The 16994-nt window shown below is 40.8% G+C and overlaps 1 protein-coding gene across 1 annotated transcript in view; it reads right to left on the bottom strand.

The window, feature by feature from the left end:
* The window catches only part of ADARB2 (adenosine deaminase RNA specific B2 (inactive)), a 307043-nt gene that overhangs the window by 41385 nt on the left and 248664 nt on the right, over positions 1–16994 (bottom strand). Inside the window, exon 4 of the mRNA XM_050970900.1 lies at positions 15122–15236. Coding sequence (XP_050826857.1) covers positions 15122–15236 — 115 coding nt within the window. The remainder of the gene's footprint in view (positions 1–15121; positions 15237–16994) is intronic.

The following is a 16994-nucleotide window of genomic DNA, read 5'->3' on the forward strand; positions in this document are numbered from 1 at the left end:
CTAGGTATAAATCCTAATTTATTTGGAGAGAGTAGCAAAATGCTTAGAGACTTCAACAGGACCTGGCTTTCATTCTAAAAAATGGCCCATGGACAATTTCAAGGTAAAATTTAGAATAAACTGAGCCCAAAATGAAGTGATCTCTTGAGATACACATCTCTGGACTCATCTCACTGAATACTAAAGAACAAGGGAGCAGCTCTTGGGAAAAATAACTATTTTGCCTGATAGGTGCTTCCTCTAGAAGGGACAAAGCAGCCTCTGAGTGTAGGGCTGTGTTTGACACAATGGCTGTGCGTGGGCAAACACCTGCACAGGACAGCACAGCAGCTCAGACTGCTGGTGTTGGTGTGGCTGTGCCCAGGTAGAGCCACCTGAGATGCTCTTGATGTCCTGCCTAACATCTGGCTGCAGCCTGGGAAGCCCAGGAGGTTCTGCACACTCCCCATGCATCTCACACAGAAATCCATAAAGAGGCTCAGTGAAAACACACACCCATGTTTAAGTAACTGAATCAAGACCTCAAAGTGTGATGAGTCAAATGAGGCAGGTCTGAGACTGCAAATACCCATAGGAGGAATGGAAACAATCTTCCCATGGGCCATGGTGATGCTGTTTCTATGGCATTACTTTAGCTTTAGAAAAGCTTTAGGAATAGTTTTATAGAGTTAGCAAAAATAATTGTTTTCCTCATACAAGGTCTATTGAATAGCAGAAAAACTGCAGAGATTTTATTGGCTTGGCATGTCTGGGGCCATGTTCCCTTATAAAATCCATTGGTGTTAAATGACAAAAGAGTTGGAGAAGGAAATAATATTTTAAACAGAAGGATTGGTGCTGCCAATGATTTCCCAGTTAGTAAATACCATCAACAGCCTTCATAATCTCCACATAGCACTGGGACTAGTAGTGGATGACATGCTGTAGCACCATTGCTATGCTTAATGAATACAATTGCAAATGATATCAAAATTATTTCATGCTTATATCAGTATAAAACCTACATCAGTAATCCAAAAAGTTTAGTAGTAATGTGGCATTGCAGCATTATGGCATTTGTAGGAGAGGGGTAAGTATTGTGAAAAATTCAGTTAATCCCATCTGAGCCCCTGGCTGTGAGAGTTTCATACAGAAGTTGTTACAGGTACTAGTGACAAAGTACACATAACTGTGTGCCTGTGGTGAGAGCTTAATCTCTATTTGTTACTATAGATGTGGCCCTAAAAAAGTGTTTTGGAGTATTTATTGGGGAGAAAAAAAAAAGAGTTGGAAATCTTGAAAACCCAAGAAGTGAAGATGGGAACATCTGGGAGAAATGGAGAGGAGAAAAAGCCTTTGTGTTTATTCCAGTTTTATTACTAGTAAAAAGTTGAGGTGGAAAAATTACTTATTCCCTACAAAGAAACGTGCTTGTAGTATGTACATTAAAATTGCTTTGCTTTAGGGTCACTGCTTTCATGAGAAAAATAATAGGTATCTTAGATTGTGACATGTCCATCTAGCTAACAGTGTCTTTCACATGGACTAACATCAAATATTTCATGGGCCACTGCCTGCCACTGAGGTGTTTGAGTCCCACTCAGCATCTCAAAAAGAAGTGTATATTTTTCTCAACAGTATGTAATATTTTCCTTGGTTGGAAGGCCCATGAAAAGAATCAACTATTTTTCTGTTTTATTTTATTTATTTACTAGTGTAGATAGAGCCTAATTTACCTCAGCACAGCAGGAGTACACCAAGAGGCAATTTCCTCCTACAGAAACCTGTGAGCTTCTCTGTCTGCCCCTGAGGACCTCTGTCAATACTCCTTCTCAGGGCAGAGAGACCAACTGCTTCCTTCTCCTAACATTAGCAAGCCCCTGGTGTGCCTCCTCCTTTCTCCTTTAGCTCCTCATAGCCAAAGCACCAGGCTCTGAAAATACAGAGAAAAACCACCTGGGCGAGCCCTCCTGCTCTCTGGGATCTACACCTCCCTCCCCACCCTGAGTCAGCCCAGTACACAGTGTGATGTCTTTTATTTCTTCAATAATTTTTTTCACAAATAAACTTAACTCTTTTTCTCCTCTCAGATGAAGGTAAGCTGAGGAATGCATTCAGGATTTTCTGTAAGGTCTGGATTTACTCACAAATGAAACAGAAAGGCACCCAACACCTATCAGATGCAGCAATAACTTGAATGCCTCTGATGTTTGCTATCACAATGTCCACCTGCACAGCAATAGCCAGTGTGCTTGGGGTGTTCATGTTTGAGTGAATTAACTCCATATTTTGGCTTCCAGTGGTATGGTGCCTCCGTGGGTACCACATGTAGACACAGCCTGGGGTGTTTGCCAGTCCTGGCAAGGTGCATGTGTTTGCAGAACATCACTTAGATGCTGCCTGGGGCTGGGAGGCAATGGCTTCCAAGAATTTGCAGAACCAGTCTGAGTGTTAAACATTAAACATCTCCATGTATTTTCCATTTGCAGTGTCAGAAAATAATCCATGCTCCTCTATGTTCAGAAATACCCAAGAGTTATGTCTCACTGCTGTGGCACTTGGAAACCCAGGTGTACATGACTTATGCATTAGCTCTGAAATATTTACACCTCACTGGGGAGCCAAATGGAGAAAGTGATCTGTGACCAACGTAGCAGTGTTCAATGCTGCCTGTGAGGGCACCCAGCATGATGAGAAACACTTCCAACAACCTGACAGTTGTCCGCTGTGTTCAGGAGCTTACATGCTACCAGATTGTCCCCTTGCATGCCTTGGTTGGTACACACACAGAGCTGGAGGTTTATCCCCTGTGTAATGTTTGATATTATTGCCAGTGAACATGGGAGGAATTTTTCTCTGAGAACAAGACGTGATGCTCAGCTGATGAAGGCAGATTTTAGCATTGACTAATCACACTGGCATTTTAGGCAGCATTTTCAGCTCTGGAGCCTAGATATTTGCTTCAGTGATTCAGAATTAATAGGCACTTCTGTACATTTGTCTATTTTGCATTAAAACCAGTAATTACTAACTCTTGTTATTAATGTTTACTTCCTATTTTATTTTGCTTGCAGAATACTTCAAGTTTCTCAAGCAATTTCTATTTATGAAAGTCGAGCTCCCTCATAAGCATTGATTAATTTAACCTCAGACATGCAGCAGATCCAGACTGTGCACATCCTCCAGCCATGCCTAGGAAAGCTGTGGCTTTGTGAGTGGCAGAATCCTGCATGAACAGTAACTGGCACCACCAGCCTTATGGCACCTACCCTGCTCGGGGCTGTACAGAGGGTTTGATCCAGGACAAAGATTGCTCCCCACAAGACTCATGTTCTCACTGAGGGGAGTCAATCTCAGGTGAGAGATCCAGGGATGTAACTGCATCCAGGTTATTTGACAAACAAGGAGAAATGGGCTTCATTATTATGACCTTAACTCCTGACCCACTGATTGTCAGAGCTCATGAGGCATTTCCTACCCTTGCTGCCTTCTGCAGAGTAATGTTTGAAGAGACATTAGGTTAAAAGTAACTAGTGAACAATTTATAACAGGCACCTGCATTAGGTTTCTATTATTTGCCTAAAGACTTCTAATAGCTTTCAATTTGAAAAGGAAATGGAGAGGGGGAAAGGAAATTGGGAAGCTGTGTCAGCATAGTGGCTGGCTCCTGGCTGACACCTTGTTGTTGAGAACAGCTGAGAGAGCAGGGAGGGAATTCACTACACTTTATCTTGACAAATTCTGTCAATTAATTAGTTGCATTATAAAACAAAAATGTACACGTAAATGACACATTGACTTTGACCACATATCCAGTCTAATGATCCAGTGAGGTAATAATCCTTTTTGGAGCTCTGCTTGAAGCCTGAGCCCACCCTGAGTCTAGAGGCAGGAACTCCTCTCACAGCCAGGCAGGGGGAACCTCGAATCCCTGATGTCATTTTTTGTCTGTCAGTGATTGTGCAGACTTTCATGTCACAGCTGAGCTGTTGAAAAGAAACTGGGTTTTATTATAAGTCATTTCCAGTTTGCTGACACCATCATGGAGATTCATTTCAGCTGTTCTGGATAACTAGAGTTTAGATGTCCACAGCTGAGATAATTGCTGTAGACTCTCTTTATAGTCAAAGGAGAGGAATTTTCCTAGGAGGTGATTCATCTGGCCTAGTTTAGATATTTGCTTTTTGATAGTCTGCATTACATCTCAGTATTGCCAGCTTCTCTTCATGAACTCTGAAGACCTATAGGGAGCCAGAAGAATAAACCTTTTTATGCTGTGGAGAGATGCTCTTAGTAAAATTTCTCTTCCAAGCGGTAAAATACAGATCAAAACTCCCCAGATAATAAGAGGGCAGGCATAACAAATCTTTCCTTTACAATTTTTCCCCTTATGTTTAAACTTTGTGAGATTCTTTTTTTTTTCAGCTTTTTCCCCCCACAACAATTAAGGATAATGGTATCAATGTCAGTATATTCAAGGATGCTCATTTTGCCTTGAGCTGAACTATTACATACAGAAAGAAAACAGGGCTGTCTTCCCTGTGTAACCTCCCAAAACACCAGACCTGCAGCAACAGAGCTTGTTACAGAAATGGTTCAGAAAGTTGTTGACAGAAGAGTGTAAGCAAGCAAAAATATGAAGGTTTGCTCAGCAGACAAGCTGCATGTGGAGAACTGGCTGACATCTTATGGACTATGGCTGAGAGCTGAGTGTTTAAGTCAGTTGTGGCCATAAACACAAAATGCCTACACCCATCTGCTTGGAGGCACAGCTCCACCAAAAAAACAAGAGAGTTTTGGCAAGTCTAGTCAATGCTTCCACTGATTTTAAAAGAGTTATTTTTCTAATGGGCTGTGATCATTAGGACCTTCCATAAGAATGAGTTTGCAGCCTTGCATATTTTTGTGTTGGAAAAGGAAAATCAGAACCCTGAGGAAATCACAGGAGGTGTAGACTGGTACCTGCAATCAGCAAATCACACGGGCTGTGCTACAGAGAGCTGAGAAATTCAGTGAGCCCAACTCCCACAGAACAGGATGGAGTTTACAACTGCTAATGCCAGGATACAACTGGGATCACACTTTGGTTTCTCAGCAGCTGGCACGACACACAGAGAAGCACCAGTCAGTATGCAAGTGACTATTGCACTGCATGTTTTAGACCCTGCTAGTGGTAGTGAAATTCATCTTCTTTTTCAGCTTGACACCGTGAAGACAGCTCACTGCTCGAAATATATTCATTTTAAATTAGAAAAGAAAAAAAAATCAGAAAAATCAGGTTTGATTAATTAAGAAAACCCACACCTCTTTTATTGGGTGGGAGACAACTTACACAAAATGCAATGCAGTAAAAGGAAAGCCAGAAATAATGATAGTGTAACATCAGCCCTCCTGAATAATTCATGGGATACAATTTCACGTTATTTTAAATGGTGCTGCTTCTCTCTCTGATAAGCAATAATTTTATGCTCTTTCTTTACCTTTTTTAACAAATCAGTCAAAAGGATTGTCTATTGTTATCTGAAAAAAGTGTATTTGGAATAATTTTCAAGGCAGCTTAATTGAGCTCTGATCACAGAGGAGGGTTTTTTTTTTTTATTTTAATACCCTCTACTCACAGCTGAATAAGTTCAGGTTTCCATTTCAGGTTTGTTTAGGGAAGGAAAATTTCTGATGTTACATAGCACTGACAAGTCCTGCATTATTTTCTCTTATCTTCTTCCCTGGCAGCTCTATCACATTCTTAGAATGGCTTTAATATTGTAATAAGAGATAGTCAAGACATGAAAGGGCAGTGATGCTGGAAAAGCTGTCTGCAGGGGTGTGCTGTGGGCACAGTCCTGCACCCCACTGTCTCAAGGCAGATCTTGAACTTCTGCAGAGCTCTGTGGGCACTGAGCTGCCAGGCTGCTGCCTGCCACCCCAGGAGTGGGCAATGCCCCACAGAAAATTCTGCCAAAGAGGCAAAGAGCTCTTCTCCCCATTTTCTCCTTCAAAAAAACAAACAAAAAACCAACCAAACAAACAAACAAAAAACCCAAAAAACCCCCCAAAAAACAAACCAAAACCAAACCAAAACAAAACAAAAGAAAAACAAAAAAAAAAAAAAAAAAACAAACCCACACCAAAACAAACAAAAAAAAAACCAAAAAAAAAAAGCCCAAAAAACCAACCAACCAACCAACCAACCAACCAACCAAACAAAAACTAACCAGGAAGAGGACATATTTCTCTGGAAATGGAAACCATTGCCTCTGTATGTTAGTGCTTCCATGAGGGGTAGGTCCATGCTTAGAAGTGAGAGATGTGTTAACCCAGGTCCATCAAGACAACCTGGTGATGCATCTACAGCCCCCTCTGTTCTGAGGAGGGAAATCAAAACGTACGTGCAAGGAGGGAGCTGAGGACTGAGGGGCTGGTGTGTGGCACAGTGTGCCTTGCTCTTCAGTTTTGATGTAGGATTTGCACTCCTGACACAGAGAGCTCTGCTGTCCCCAGCTCTGCATGGGGAACAAAACCACACTCATGACTAAAATAAAAAAATTTTTAAAAAAGTGTAGCCATAAGAGAAGAGCTGTGTAGAGCAGGGATGATTAATAGTTTGCATATATCAATGCACAAGATGCATTTTTCTGCCAGCCATAAAGACTGCTGCAGCTCATTTTTTTCTCTCCATTTTCTATTGTACCTGTGGTAGTGATTTTGGTAATTCCAGGGACAAACAGGAGGCTGTGACTTCAGTGAGCAGTGTGGCTGTAACCCCTAGCTCACACTGGATGTCCCAAAGAGCACCCCTGAGGTGGATGGGAGCAGCTGATGTGAAGCAGCTGACTAAAATATGGGAAGAAAGAAGCACATTGAGGGCTTAGGAAATGGAATTGCAAAGTCTGAACAAAAGGCAGAGACACAGCTGGCAAATAATAGGAACAAAGAAGTGGCTAGCAGTGAGGTTACAGATATTTAGGGGTATAAAGGGAACAGTCTTTGAAGCACTGGACTTGCACAGGGATTTCCTTTCCTTACATCAAAACGAGGGTTATGTGTAACTGAATATATTGTATTTCTGTGGAAAGAAAGGGTGTAGAGGGGGCCTCTGAGAGCCTCATATTTACTTCCCTTATTAATGTGTTAAGTAGTCATCCCTCTGACTGTGCTGCCTAGGGAAGGCTATTCTTTGCAGAGCTCTTCATCTTCATCAGGGAAGGAGCAGGGACAGAGTCACAGTCCTCTCTGCCCTGATCCCTGACCCCTCTGTGCTGGAAGCCAGAGCCAGGGTATTGTCTGACAGTGGCCATGGCTCTCCTCTCACAGTCAGCCACAGGAAATTCTGCCCAAACCCACAGGGGTGGGGAGGGGTCAGCGAGTGCACTTGTAAATAAGTTCCAAATTCAGTTCCTCTGAAACAAAAATCCCTTTCTGACACAAGCCCATTTTGTACTATTTCATCACACCATGGTATGCCTGAGAAAGGATTCTTGTGCTAATCCATTTTGCAAGATTTTTTTTGGGTAGGCCTTTCCTTAAACTCACTCAAAAGGTGGATTTCCAGCGTGGAAAAGAATGGTGAGGAAGTTGCCCAAGTGGAAGGGAATCAGAAAACAAAAGCAAGGCTGCTGGGGGCTGCAGAGAAGAGTGACCCAGCAGGAGAGAGTACAGAAATTGGATATGCAAACTATGAACATTGGTGTGTGTGTTTCTGAGCCTCTGAAAGGTACAAACCCCAAGGAGAGACGTGGGCACTAAATTTAGAGCAGCAGAACTGAGGTCCTGAGATGACATCAAAGAAAATAAAAGTCATTCTGAATAACTGCTGAAAATTATTAACAATGAGATCCATTAGGCTAGATTGGTCTCCCAAGGTACTGTTGAAAGTCCCATTGTTAATTGATTAATTTAAATCTAGACTGGAAAGAGCACTTGGGAACAATCTTATGCTTGCAGGGAAATGGACTGGATGACTTAGTGGTCTCTCCCAGCTCTAATTTCTATGGTCCATTTCTCCCCTCCCCTCAGTGGACCAAAAGGATGAAATCCCATCAGCTTTGCTTCTGAGGAGTGTGGAAGGAGACAGTGCTGTGTTTGTGAGCACCAGGGCCCTTTACCTTCCCTTCCTTTCCTCAGTGTGGGCTTTGGAAATCCTGAGAGGGAGGAGGGTCAGCCAGCACAGGTCCCTGCATGCTTCACCCCCTTACCATATTCTTGAGGATTTAAAAAAAAAATCTAAATTCATAGTGGCAGTATCAAAGTTTTTTTGAGGGTTTTTTCCTTTCATGTGAATTTGAAAACTCTCCTCAAGAAGAGAGCTTGCACATAATTCTTAATTTTAAAGCAGGACTGAATTTCACTTTCAGTCACTGCAGATATCTGTGTTTCTCTAATAAATGTTGTGTCATTGACATCTGAGCATTAAGAAAATTGACAGTTTTAGATGTAGTAAGATTCAATATTACAGTGAGAAAGAATGAAATCCTGAATATGAATTTTGGCAGTTAAGCACAGAAGGAACTTAATTTTATGTATTTTTTATTTTTAATTGTATTTTTTTTAATGTTCTTTGGTGTGCTTGCATCTAAAAACATTTTCTGTGTGTTTTACTAGGTTGGTGAAGTAAAAGCAATGGTTTCCAAACCTTTATTCACCAAAGAAATTTCTTTTTTTAGGGTGAGATGCACTCCTGGTATTGACATTGGGACAGCTTCCAGTTTGCCTTATCACAGAGCAGAATGAAAGTCTGACCTTGCCAACTCCTTGCTTGACACACTTAGGAAACAGAAGTGCCTATTTTTAATTTCCATGTTTTATGCTAATTATTACACCCATCCTTGTGCCCAATGCAATTATATGTGACACAGAGCCAAGGCCTTGTCTGCATCCAGGTTTTGAGAGGTGTTTCAATCAGAAAAACACTTGGAGCAGCAGGAATGGAAAACTAAATCCAGAGTCAGTAAATGTTCAGGGAGGCAAAAAGGCTCAGTGTCTGAGAAGAGATGGGAACCAGAGTAACCTGTGGGCACAGTGGGGAGCTGAAGGTGCCCAGAGGTCAGCAGTGCAATGTGCTGGAGAGACCTGCAGCTGCTTCAGCTGGAGAGAAATGAGGGACTCAGCTCCCTTCCCATTTTCCTGTGGAAGTGCCTAAAACTGCTGATATGAGAGGGGTGTTTTGTCCTGTTCCTTCTGAACCTGTGCCACCAAACAGCAAAGAGGATGGACTTAGGTTAGACAGCAACAGCAGTGAGAGGCTCTGTGTGTGCATGCTGGGGTGCTCATCTCCAAAAGTGAAGCTCTGGTTCTGTACTTACTCCCAGCTGGTGCCTGCATTTCTCCCTGTTTTTTTTTAATGCAAAACATATAACCTGGCCTGGAGAGTTATCCCTGAAGCTGTTTTTTCCTACTCTATTGAAGGCTGCAAGATTGTGCCCCATCTCATATTTTCCATTTCTGTCTTCAACTACTTTCTGTTCCTTAGTCCTTGTTTGTCAGCAATGATGAAGAAACACTCAAAGTTGCTCTTGTAGGGGGAGTCCTCACAATGCCTAAACCCACATTTTAATAGAAGTAATGACTCTTGTGGGGCCAGAGCTTTAACTACAAAACCTCAAATGTCCTTTGAGCTGGAATTTGGAAACCTAAGTCTCTTGAGCTGCAGGAATATGAGATTATGCCCATTATAGGTGCACATTAAAAAATCTAGGAATAGAGTTGCAGCTGTAGAAAAGGGATGGTCTTATAGGGTTCAAAACTATATATAGAGAATCTGAAGATTAATGGTTTAGGGATTATAAGCAGAGGAAATAAGATTTTTGAGAAAGAGTGAGATATATGGTTCTAACTACATATCTATTTACCTATTTTAACTTATTTTGAGAAAAACTGTCATCTGCTGGTGAAGTGTCAACCTTGGCATATGTAAGAAGTCAATAATGTTTACAAGAATGTCAATTGATTTGTGCCATGTCCTTGAGAGCATCAGACAGCAGTAGGTGAAGAGACCTGAGATCTTCAAAGGGATGTCAGCAGTTTGGGCACTCAGTTTTGATTTCAGAAGTTTAGACTCTCATGGAAACACTGAATCTCTCTGGGACCAGGCTTTTGGCATCCATCTAACTATGAAAATGGGATCTGGGAGCCCAGATTCCTCCTGTGCCTCTCTTCCTGAAGGAATCTGCTCTGGACACTAATGTGTAAATCATTCACATTTTCTCTGACTGGTTTGGTACTCGAGGGCAGCATGGGATGGGACAGATTGGTACTCTACACATGGCCTGGATGTTCTACTGAATTCTACTGCTTTGCAACTTTCCTACTCATACTGAGGATTAGAAATCTATTGGACAGCAGTATTTCTGATTGTACTTAAAAACCAGGCTTTGTGAATCTTAATGTGACTGGAAAGATCCATGGAGACATATTGTCAACTTTACTTTTTTCTGTTATTCCACTTAGCAATGATTAAGATCCATTCCACGAGATACAGATGATAATTTCCCATCTTTTATCACAGCATGAAATTTCTATTTAGGGCTCTTTTGTCCAGTTCATCTTTATTTCACACAAGATAACTGAGAAGACCTCCTAATTTGCTTTTAACATCAAAATGATTGTCAGCCTTAAAAAAAATATATATCTAGAAGAGAGAAAATTGAAGTGAGGAATCAATCCATAATCTTTTTCTATGAATGTTACACTGCTGTGAAAAGGACTGAACTTTCTTAATGCTTCATTTTTAACAGAAAGCATGACAAAAAGTTCCTATCAGTATTTAAACTGCTAAGATTTGTCAAACACAAATGGGAAAATTGTGTTTAAATAGCAGTTTCATTTTGTCCCTAATGATTATGGCAGGGTTTTTTTTACAAAGAGGACCTCAGCAATAATAGATCATCTCTTTACTGAGTGACAGGAATTCTTTACTGTGCCTGGTGATTTCAGGTAGAGCAAAAGCCAAACTCTCTCTGTGATGCCAATAAACAGTGTGAATGCCACCAGTCTCCAGATCACAGTGTGAGGCTCACACCTCCCCCCCCTGCTCTGCCCTGCCCTGGGATTTCCTACCTCCCAGCTCTGGGGGACAGGCAGCACTGCCACGCTGTCCCCTCAATGCTCTGTGTGCTGGTGAAGACAGCTGCCCTGCCTGGTGACCCATGGTGGGACCACAGGGGCTCCTCCTGTCACCCCACAATCTGTGACCCTGGGCATTGGGCTCAGAGGTATGTGAGAGTGCTCTGGTTTTGCATTTGTTGCCTTATCAATAGTAGCTTGCTTGCCCTTCATTTTTTCAAATGTGTCAACTGACATGACAATAACAACAATATTGAAAACTGCTTCTCTCTGAAACCTTTTCAATAGAAAGATACAGCAGAGCAGTGAGTCAAAATAAGATGTCCAAATTGCACCTGAGAGACAGAAGGGTGGGGAAACTGGTGGGTCATCTTTCCCTGACAACCAGAAACATCAAGAAACAGCTGCTGTTGAAATGAAATATTGGTTGATCATGGCCAAGATCCAAACACGTACACAGCCTCTTGCTCATTCCACTCTCCTGTGGGACTGGGAAAGAAACAGAAGGAAGGCAAGACTAATGCATTGATATAATGATAGTTCATGGTTGCTTGGCAAGACAAATGCCATGAACCCAATTATCTCTCCCTTCCCCTCTCCCCAGATTTTTACTGCTGAGCACAGCGTCCTATGGCAAGAAATACTCCCTCCATCAGGTGAGGACACCTGTCCTGGCTGTGTCCCCTCTCAGCCTCTTGCTCACCTCCAGTTCACTTGCTGGGGATAGGGATAGTAGGGAGAAATAGTCTTGGCACTTTGCAAGCACATAGCCAAAATGTTGTGTTATCAGTTCTGTTTTAGCCACTAATGCAAAACATGATGAGGGAAGATAACTCCTTGCATCACATGATGCAAGTTCTGAGCTGATCTCTTGTGTTTGACATTGTGTCATCCAGAATGTCTTTTCCACAGGTGAGCTGATGTTCTTAATTTACCATGTGTGAATTCATCATATCTTCAGAAGAAATCAGTGGATGTCCTGTGGAGAGTCAATGTGCAGTAAAGCATAGGTCCTCATAGAAATATTATGCTACAATATTAAGTATACTTATTGTTCTACTTGAAGATAGTCTTGGATTACAGCTTGCTGTATGAGGAAGACCTGAATGCACTCACTTGTTAAACAATTTTTCTTAGAATCTATCAAAAAATTTTTGAGACAACAAACTTCTCTGAGTGTGTTTCAACAAAATTAGAATATGTTAGAGGAGTGGCAGATTTCAAATACATTATAACATGTAAATAACTATTAAATAATTGACTTAAACTCTTCAATCTTTTGAAACATTTAGTACAAGATCAGTTATGTGAGTTTTTAAGTTATTATTAAATTCAATTATTGCATTACACCAGATAACATCACATCAGCTGGTATCTAGTGTGGTAAATTGCTCCTGCCTAGGCCAATATTTTTAAGATTATCTTGATGTCTGCTAAACAACAAAACTTACTTTCACAAAAAAGCATGGAGATTTTAATTGTCATCAAAATTCAGAGCAAAGCATTTCTAACTGCTTTGGACTGACTGTTTCACTGACTAGCAATTTATTACTGTAGAATATTCTCAGTCCATCAATAACACAATTTTCCACATTTTTTTCTTTTTTACACACTGGAATTTGCCCCGGGTGCTACAGCATAAGTCAATTACAGTGGCCAAACGTAATTCTCTTTGGTTTCCCTGGGAAATTGAAATGACAGAAAAAATGTCAGAGTTCAGAAAAAGAAAACCAATCTAGCACACTTCTTTTTTGTCTGTAGAGATCTTGCATTATCTTAACAGCAGTTATCACAGAATCCTATTGTGCTTTTTACCAGCTTTGCCTGGAAACTGTACAAGCACAGATAAATCTGCTTCTAGTCAGGATGACAGTAAATTGAAATGAAGGTAAAAACAAATCAGTTTTTGTCATTTGTGGTACCAAATGCAACAAGACATTTCCAGATTTGTTTTTGTTGATGTCATTAGTAAATTGTTTGCAGAGATCTAAGACAGCTTCTGCCGATTATCTTTTTGTTAAAAACATAGGGAATTGGGAATCATTTGAGTGCTTGATGTGGAAAACCTGCCTGTGCCATCTTTGAAAATTGTGTGTTGAGGTCCTTGCTACTTCTGGGAATGATGGTGAAGAAGAGACCACAAATCTACAACTTTAGTGCAGAAAATAATGACACAAATGACAGATGATTCATCTTGCCTTGGTTGGCTGAGATTCTTGTGCTGGAAAGAACTCAAATCTTCCTGGAGAATAGACTAAGATAAGGCTGTTTCTAGATTTTCAACTTCTGTAAATCACCTTACATCTACAAGTTTCTTTTCTGGGTTCCACAAAACCAGTAAGATATTGACAAATTGGATGGCTGACAGATTGAACAAATTCATGAGAGGGAATTCAAAATTGAAAAAGAAGCCTTGAGGGAAATAGTTTGTGAACATATGTAAAATTATACTTTGTCCTCATGCTGACTAAGATGAAATATGAGACACAAATTTGTAAAATCACACTAAGGGTATGAGACCCACCAAAAGAAACAAACAGCATAAGGTCACTTTTAGCCCTTCCCTAAAGAAGCAACACAGACAGCCCCAGCTGCCCAGAAAGGCTGGAAGTGCCCCTTTTCTTCCCCTAGCACTGCATGTACTTAGCAGCCATAACTTTGGGAATTACGACTCCTTCCAGTCACAGTTCTTCTCATATATTGTGGGTCTTTAATGTGCTGCTTTGGACATGTAGAAATAAGGCTGCAGTGGCTCAATCATGCTTTATAAAGCTGGTCTAGACCTGGGCTAAAAAATGTAGGAGTAGCTTCTTGGCAAAGTAAAATGGGATGAAATTCCTACAGGCATTTCTTACAGTTCTTACACTGAGTAAGTGTAACCTCCCCTGTGCTCTCCCCCCACATGTGGTTAAAGTAACAGTTTTTGGCTCCTGTAGCTTAGTTTCTTCTAAAAAGTATATTTAAATGGTCTTCCTTGTGCTTCTGCTTGGAAAGAGCTCATCTAAATAAACTATAGCACTTTGTTTAAATCTGGTGAGAGCCACAGTCAGGGAATCTGACAATGACAAGGCAGCTGGGATGCTGGGTCTAGTGTGCATCTTTCACATCCCAAAGTCAATCACACTTCCTTTTTATTTTCCTTCATACTGAATATGGTTACTTATTCTTTTCACATCATAAAGGAGATGCTCAACACAGAAATCTTACCTGCATTTAGGCTCTGTGTTTGGAAAAGATCCATCAGAAAATCCTATCTCCATCCTTCTGTCTTGCAATATTCACAACAGTCCCTGCTGAATCTAGCTAATGTAATTGTTGAAAGGAAGGAGTGAGACAAGTCTGGATGAATTATATATGCCTTTCCCCTCTGAGTTTATCTTCTCATTTCTCTACTGGACCCACTGCTCCGTGTGTCAGAGAGAGAATGAAGTTTATGGAAGCATCTCCACTGCTGACATCCTCATAAATACTGAGGGGCCCCACCTGAGGGGTGCTTGCAGAGAAGGACCATCTATGCAACTGTTTCATCAAAGCACTGAAGATTTCCACACAGTATGTGTCAATCAGCCAAGCCTCAACAGGAGTGAATACCAAATTTTGGCCTTGTTGGTATATTTCCCATGGCTAGAGAAGAGCAGAACTAAAATTACAAATATTCTGTTTTTTTTTTTTTTTTTTTGACTGGAAAGCACATTTGTTTCTGTTGCCAGTCTAAAACAAAGTTTATGTTGTATAACAAGAACTTGGTGTATTCAGACCTAAGAAAGTAGTTAATAAATAATACTACTTTTATTGATAACTCTCTCCCCCATCTGTAAGGAAATGAAAAATCAGAGAGGGCTGCATTTTGTCCTGTAAACAAAGAAATGTAACAACATATTTATGAATAAATTTTCAACTCTGTTGCCAATATTTTTTGTGTGAACTTACTTGAGGTGTAAATATTTAATGCTTCTTTTCACTGCATTACTATTCATTTTTCTGTGTGGGAGTAAAGTCATCCTTCAGTATTGTGAACCAGGTAAATAATGTATTACTTAGTCATGAAAAATGCCAGAGGAAAATAAATGAGAGAATATCTTACCTTTGGTCATCACAATGCCTGCAAGAGTTTTGTGGCGTGCATGCATGGAAGTGAAATTGTCTGTCAGCTCCTGGAACTTCTGTGCAACCATTTGGTATACAGAGTCAGCAAAATCCTGAAAGAGACAGTCAGAAAGAATTGTTTCACTTCTTTGACTGAGGAAGCTGGGCATTTCTGCAGATTAGTCACCTGATGTCAGCTGCTGAGAGGTCCAGTTTAGAATTAAACACCATCAATTTGAGCAACGACAAAATGAGCATCCCTCCTTCAACTTCCTACATCATCCTCACAAATGGCAAAATTAACTGTATGAAAGCCAAGGGATCCATATTGACTAGAACTGGGGTTAAGGGAGAAGATTTAGAGGCTGAGCCTTTTTCCAGTCTCTTAAGACATTGGTCTATCACCAGTTCACAGGAACTTAAAGCACTTTATTATAGTAAGATAAACAGATGGACCTGTGTCCTACAAAACCACTTATTTCTGTGAGCCCACTGAAAATTTCCATTAGCCTACTGAAGACTGAGAGCTGAGCTGAGGCCTGGTTTATCAGTAAATCCACCTATTTCTGCATTCAAAGTGAGTTTTTAATGACTCACAGCTATTAAGGTAAAGCAATCAGCTCAGGAATCTGCCAGAGGAGCACCATGATCTGTCCTGCTTCTCTCTTGGCAGGATGATGGGGAATCTTTGCTTGCATATCCTGCCAAAGATGTTGCTTGCAGTTCATGGGTGTGCAGTGGTCTGGGAGGGACTGGTCTGCCATGTCTCTTCCTGTGCATGGCATCTTTTTTGAAAGGCCAAATTTTCCCATGGACTGGGCACTGGAGAGTGTGTGGTCTGAATTCTCAGGTATGAATGAGTCCAATCATCAGGGAGAGTCTTGGAAACCAGGTTACTAAAACAGAGCAGATTAATAAGGTCTAAAAAGTGAATTCTGCAGACTCTGCATGGATGAGCACGAACATAAAGCAGCTCTGGTGCTCCTGAGAACACCATGACTTGGAATGATTCCCTGCTGCAATGTTTGGTATCTTTTCATTTACTTAATCTCTGCATTTTGTTTTGCACTGAGCCTCTCAAGCATACATTAGAGATAAGTCAGTGGAACACTCTTTGTGAGCATGAGTTGTTCCTAAAGTGCTTTGCAAGTCTGAACATAAAAAAGTAACATCCAAAGGATTTTTTTAAAGATAAATGACTTCTTGTAGGGAACCAAGCTAAAACTACAAATCCTTCTGGAAGCAGTTCCTGGGAGCTGGAGCATACTCTGGGGTCCTGACAGAGACCTCCAGGCATCCTGAAATCTGGTTAGCCCCAGGTGATTGTGCCTTTGTTAGGAAAAGTGGCTCAACCAAACAACAATCCCATTCTTTTCTTCTGATGTTTTTATGCTACCTGGGAGAGGTCCTAGTAAAACAGGCCCCCTTTAATCCTCTTGGTTTCATTAGGTGTGTTCATGACACACATGGAGGAGACCCTGAGTCTGACACACGACTTTCCTCACCCTGAAATATCCACAGCCATGTGGAAATAAGGAAATGTATTTAGGGAAATAACATTCATTCTTTTCCTCCCCAAACTGTTAATTGCAATGAAAAAAGGTTGGAGTAAAACAGTGTTTTAAACTGGGAGAACACTCAGTTATTTCTCAGAGGAAAGCAGGTTCTAACTCACAAATATCAGTAATGCTAGTGCCATTAAGTGCCTCTGCAGGCTGTACACCATATGTTTCTACAGTTTGTTGTGGAAATTCAGCTTAATTTTAAAACATTATTATGGTAAGTATAAAAAAATCTAATTAAATAAAACATAACACTTGAGCAAACCCCTTTTCATAAAACCTGGAATATTTTTTTCTGCGTACAATCCC

Source organism: Serinus canaria, chromosome 2 (genome assembly GCF_022539315.1).
Source record: "Serinus canaria isolate serCan28SL12 chromosome 2, serCan2020, whole genome shotgun sequence".
NCBI lineage: Eukaryota > Metazoa > Chordata > Aves > Passeriformes > Fringillidae > Serinus > Serinus canaria.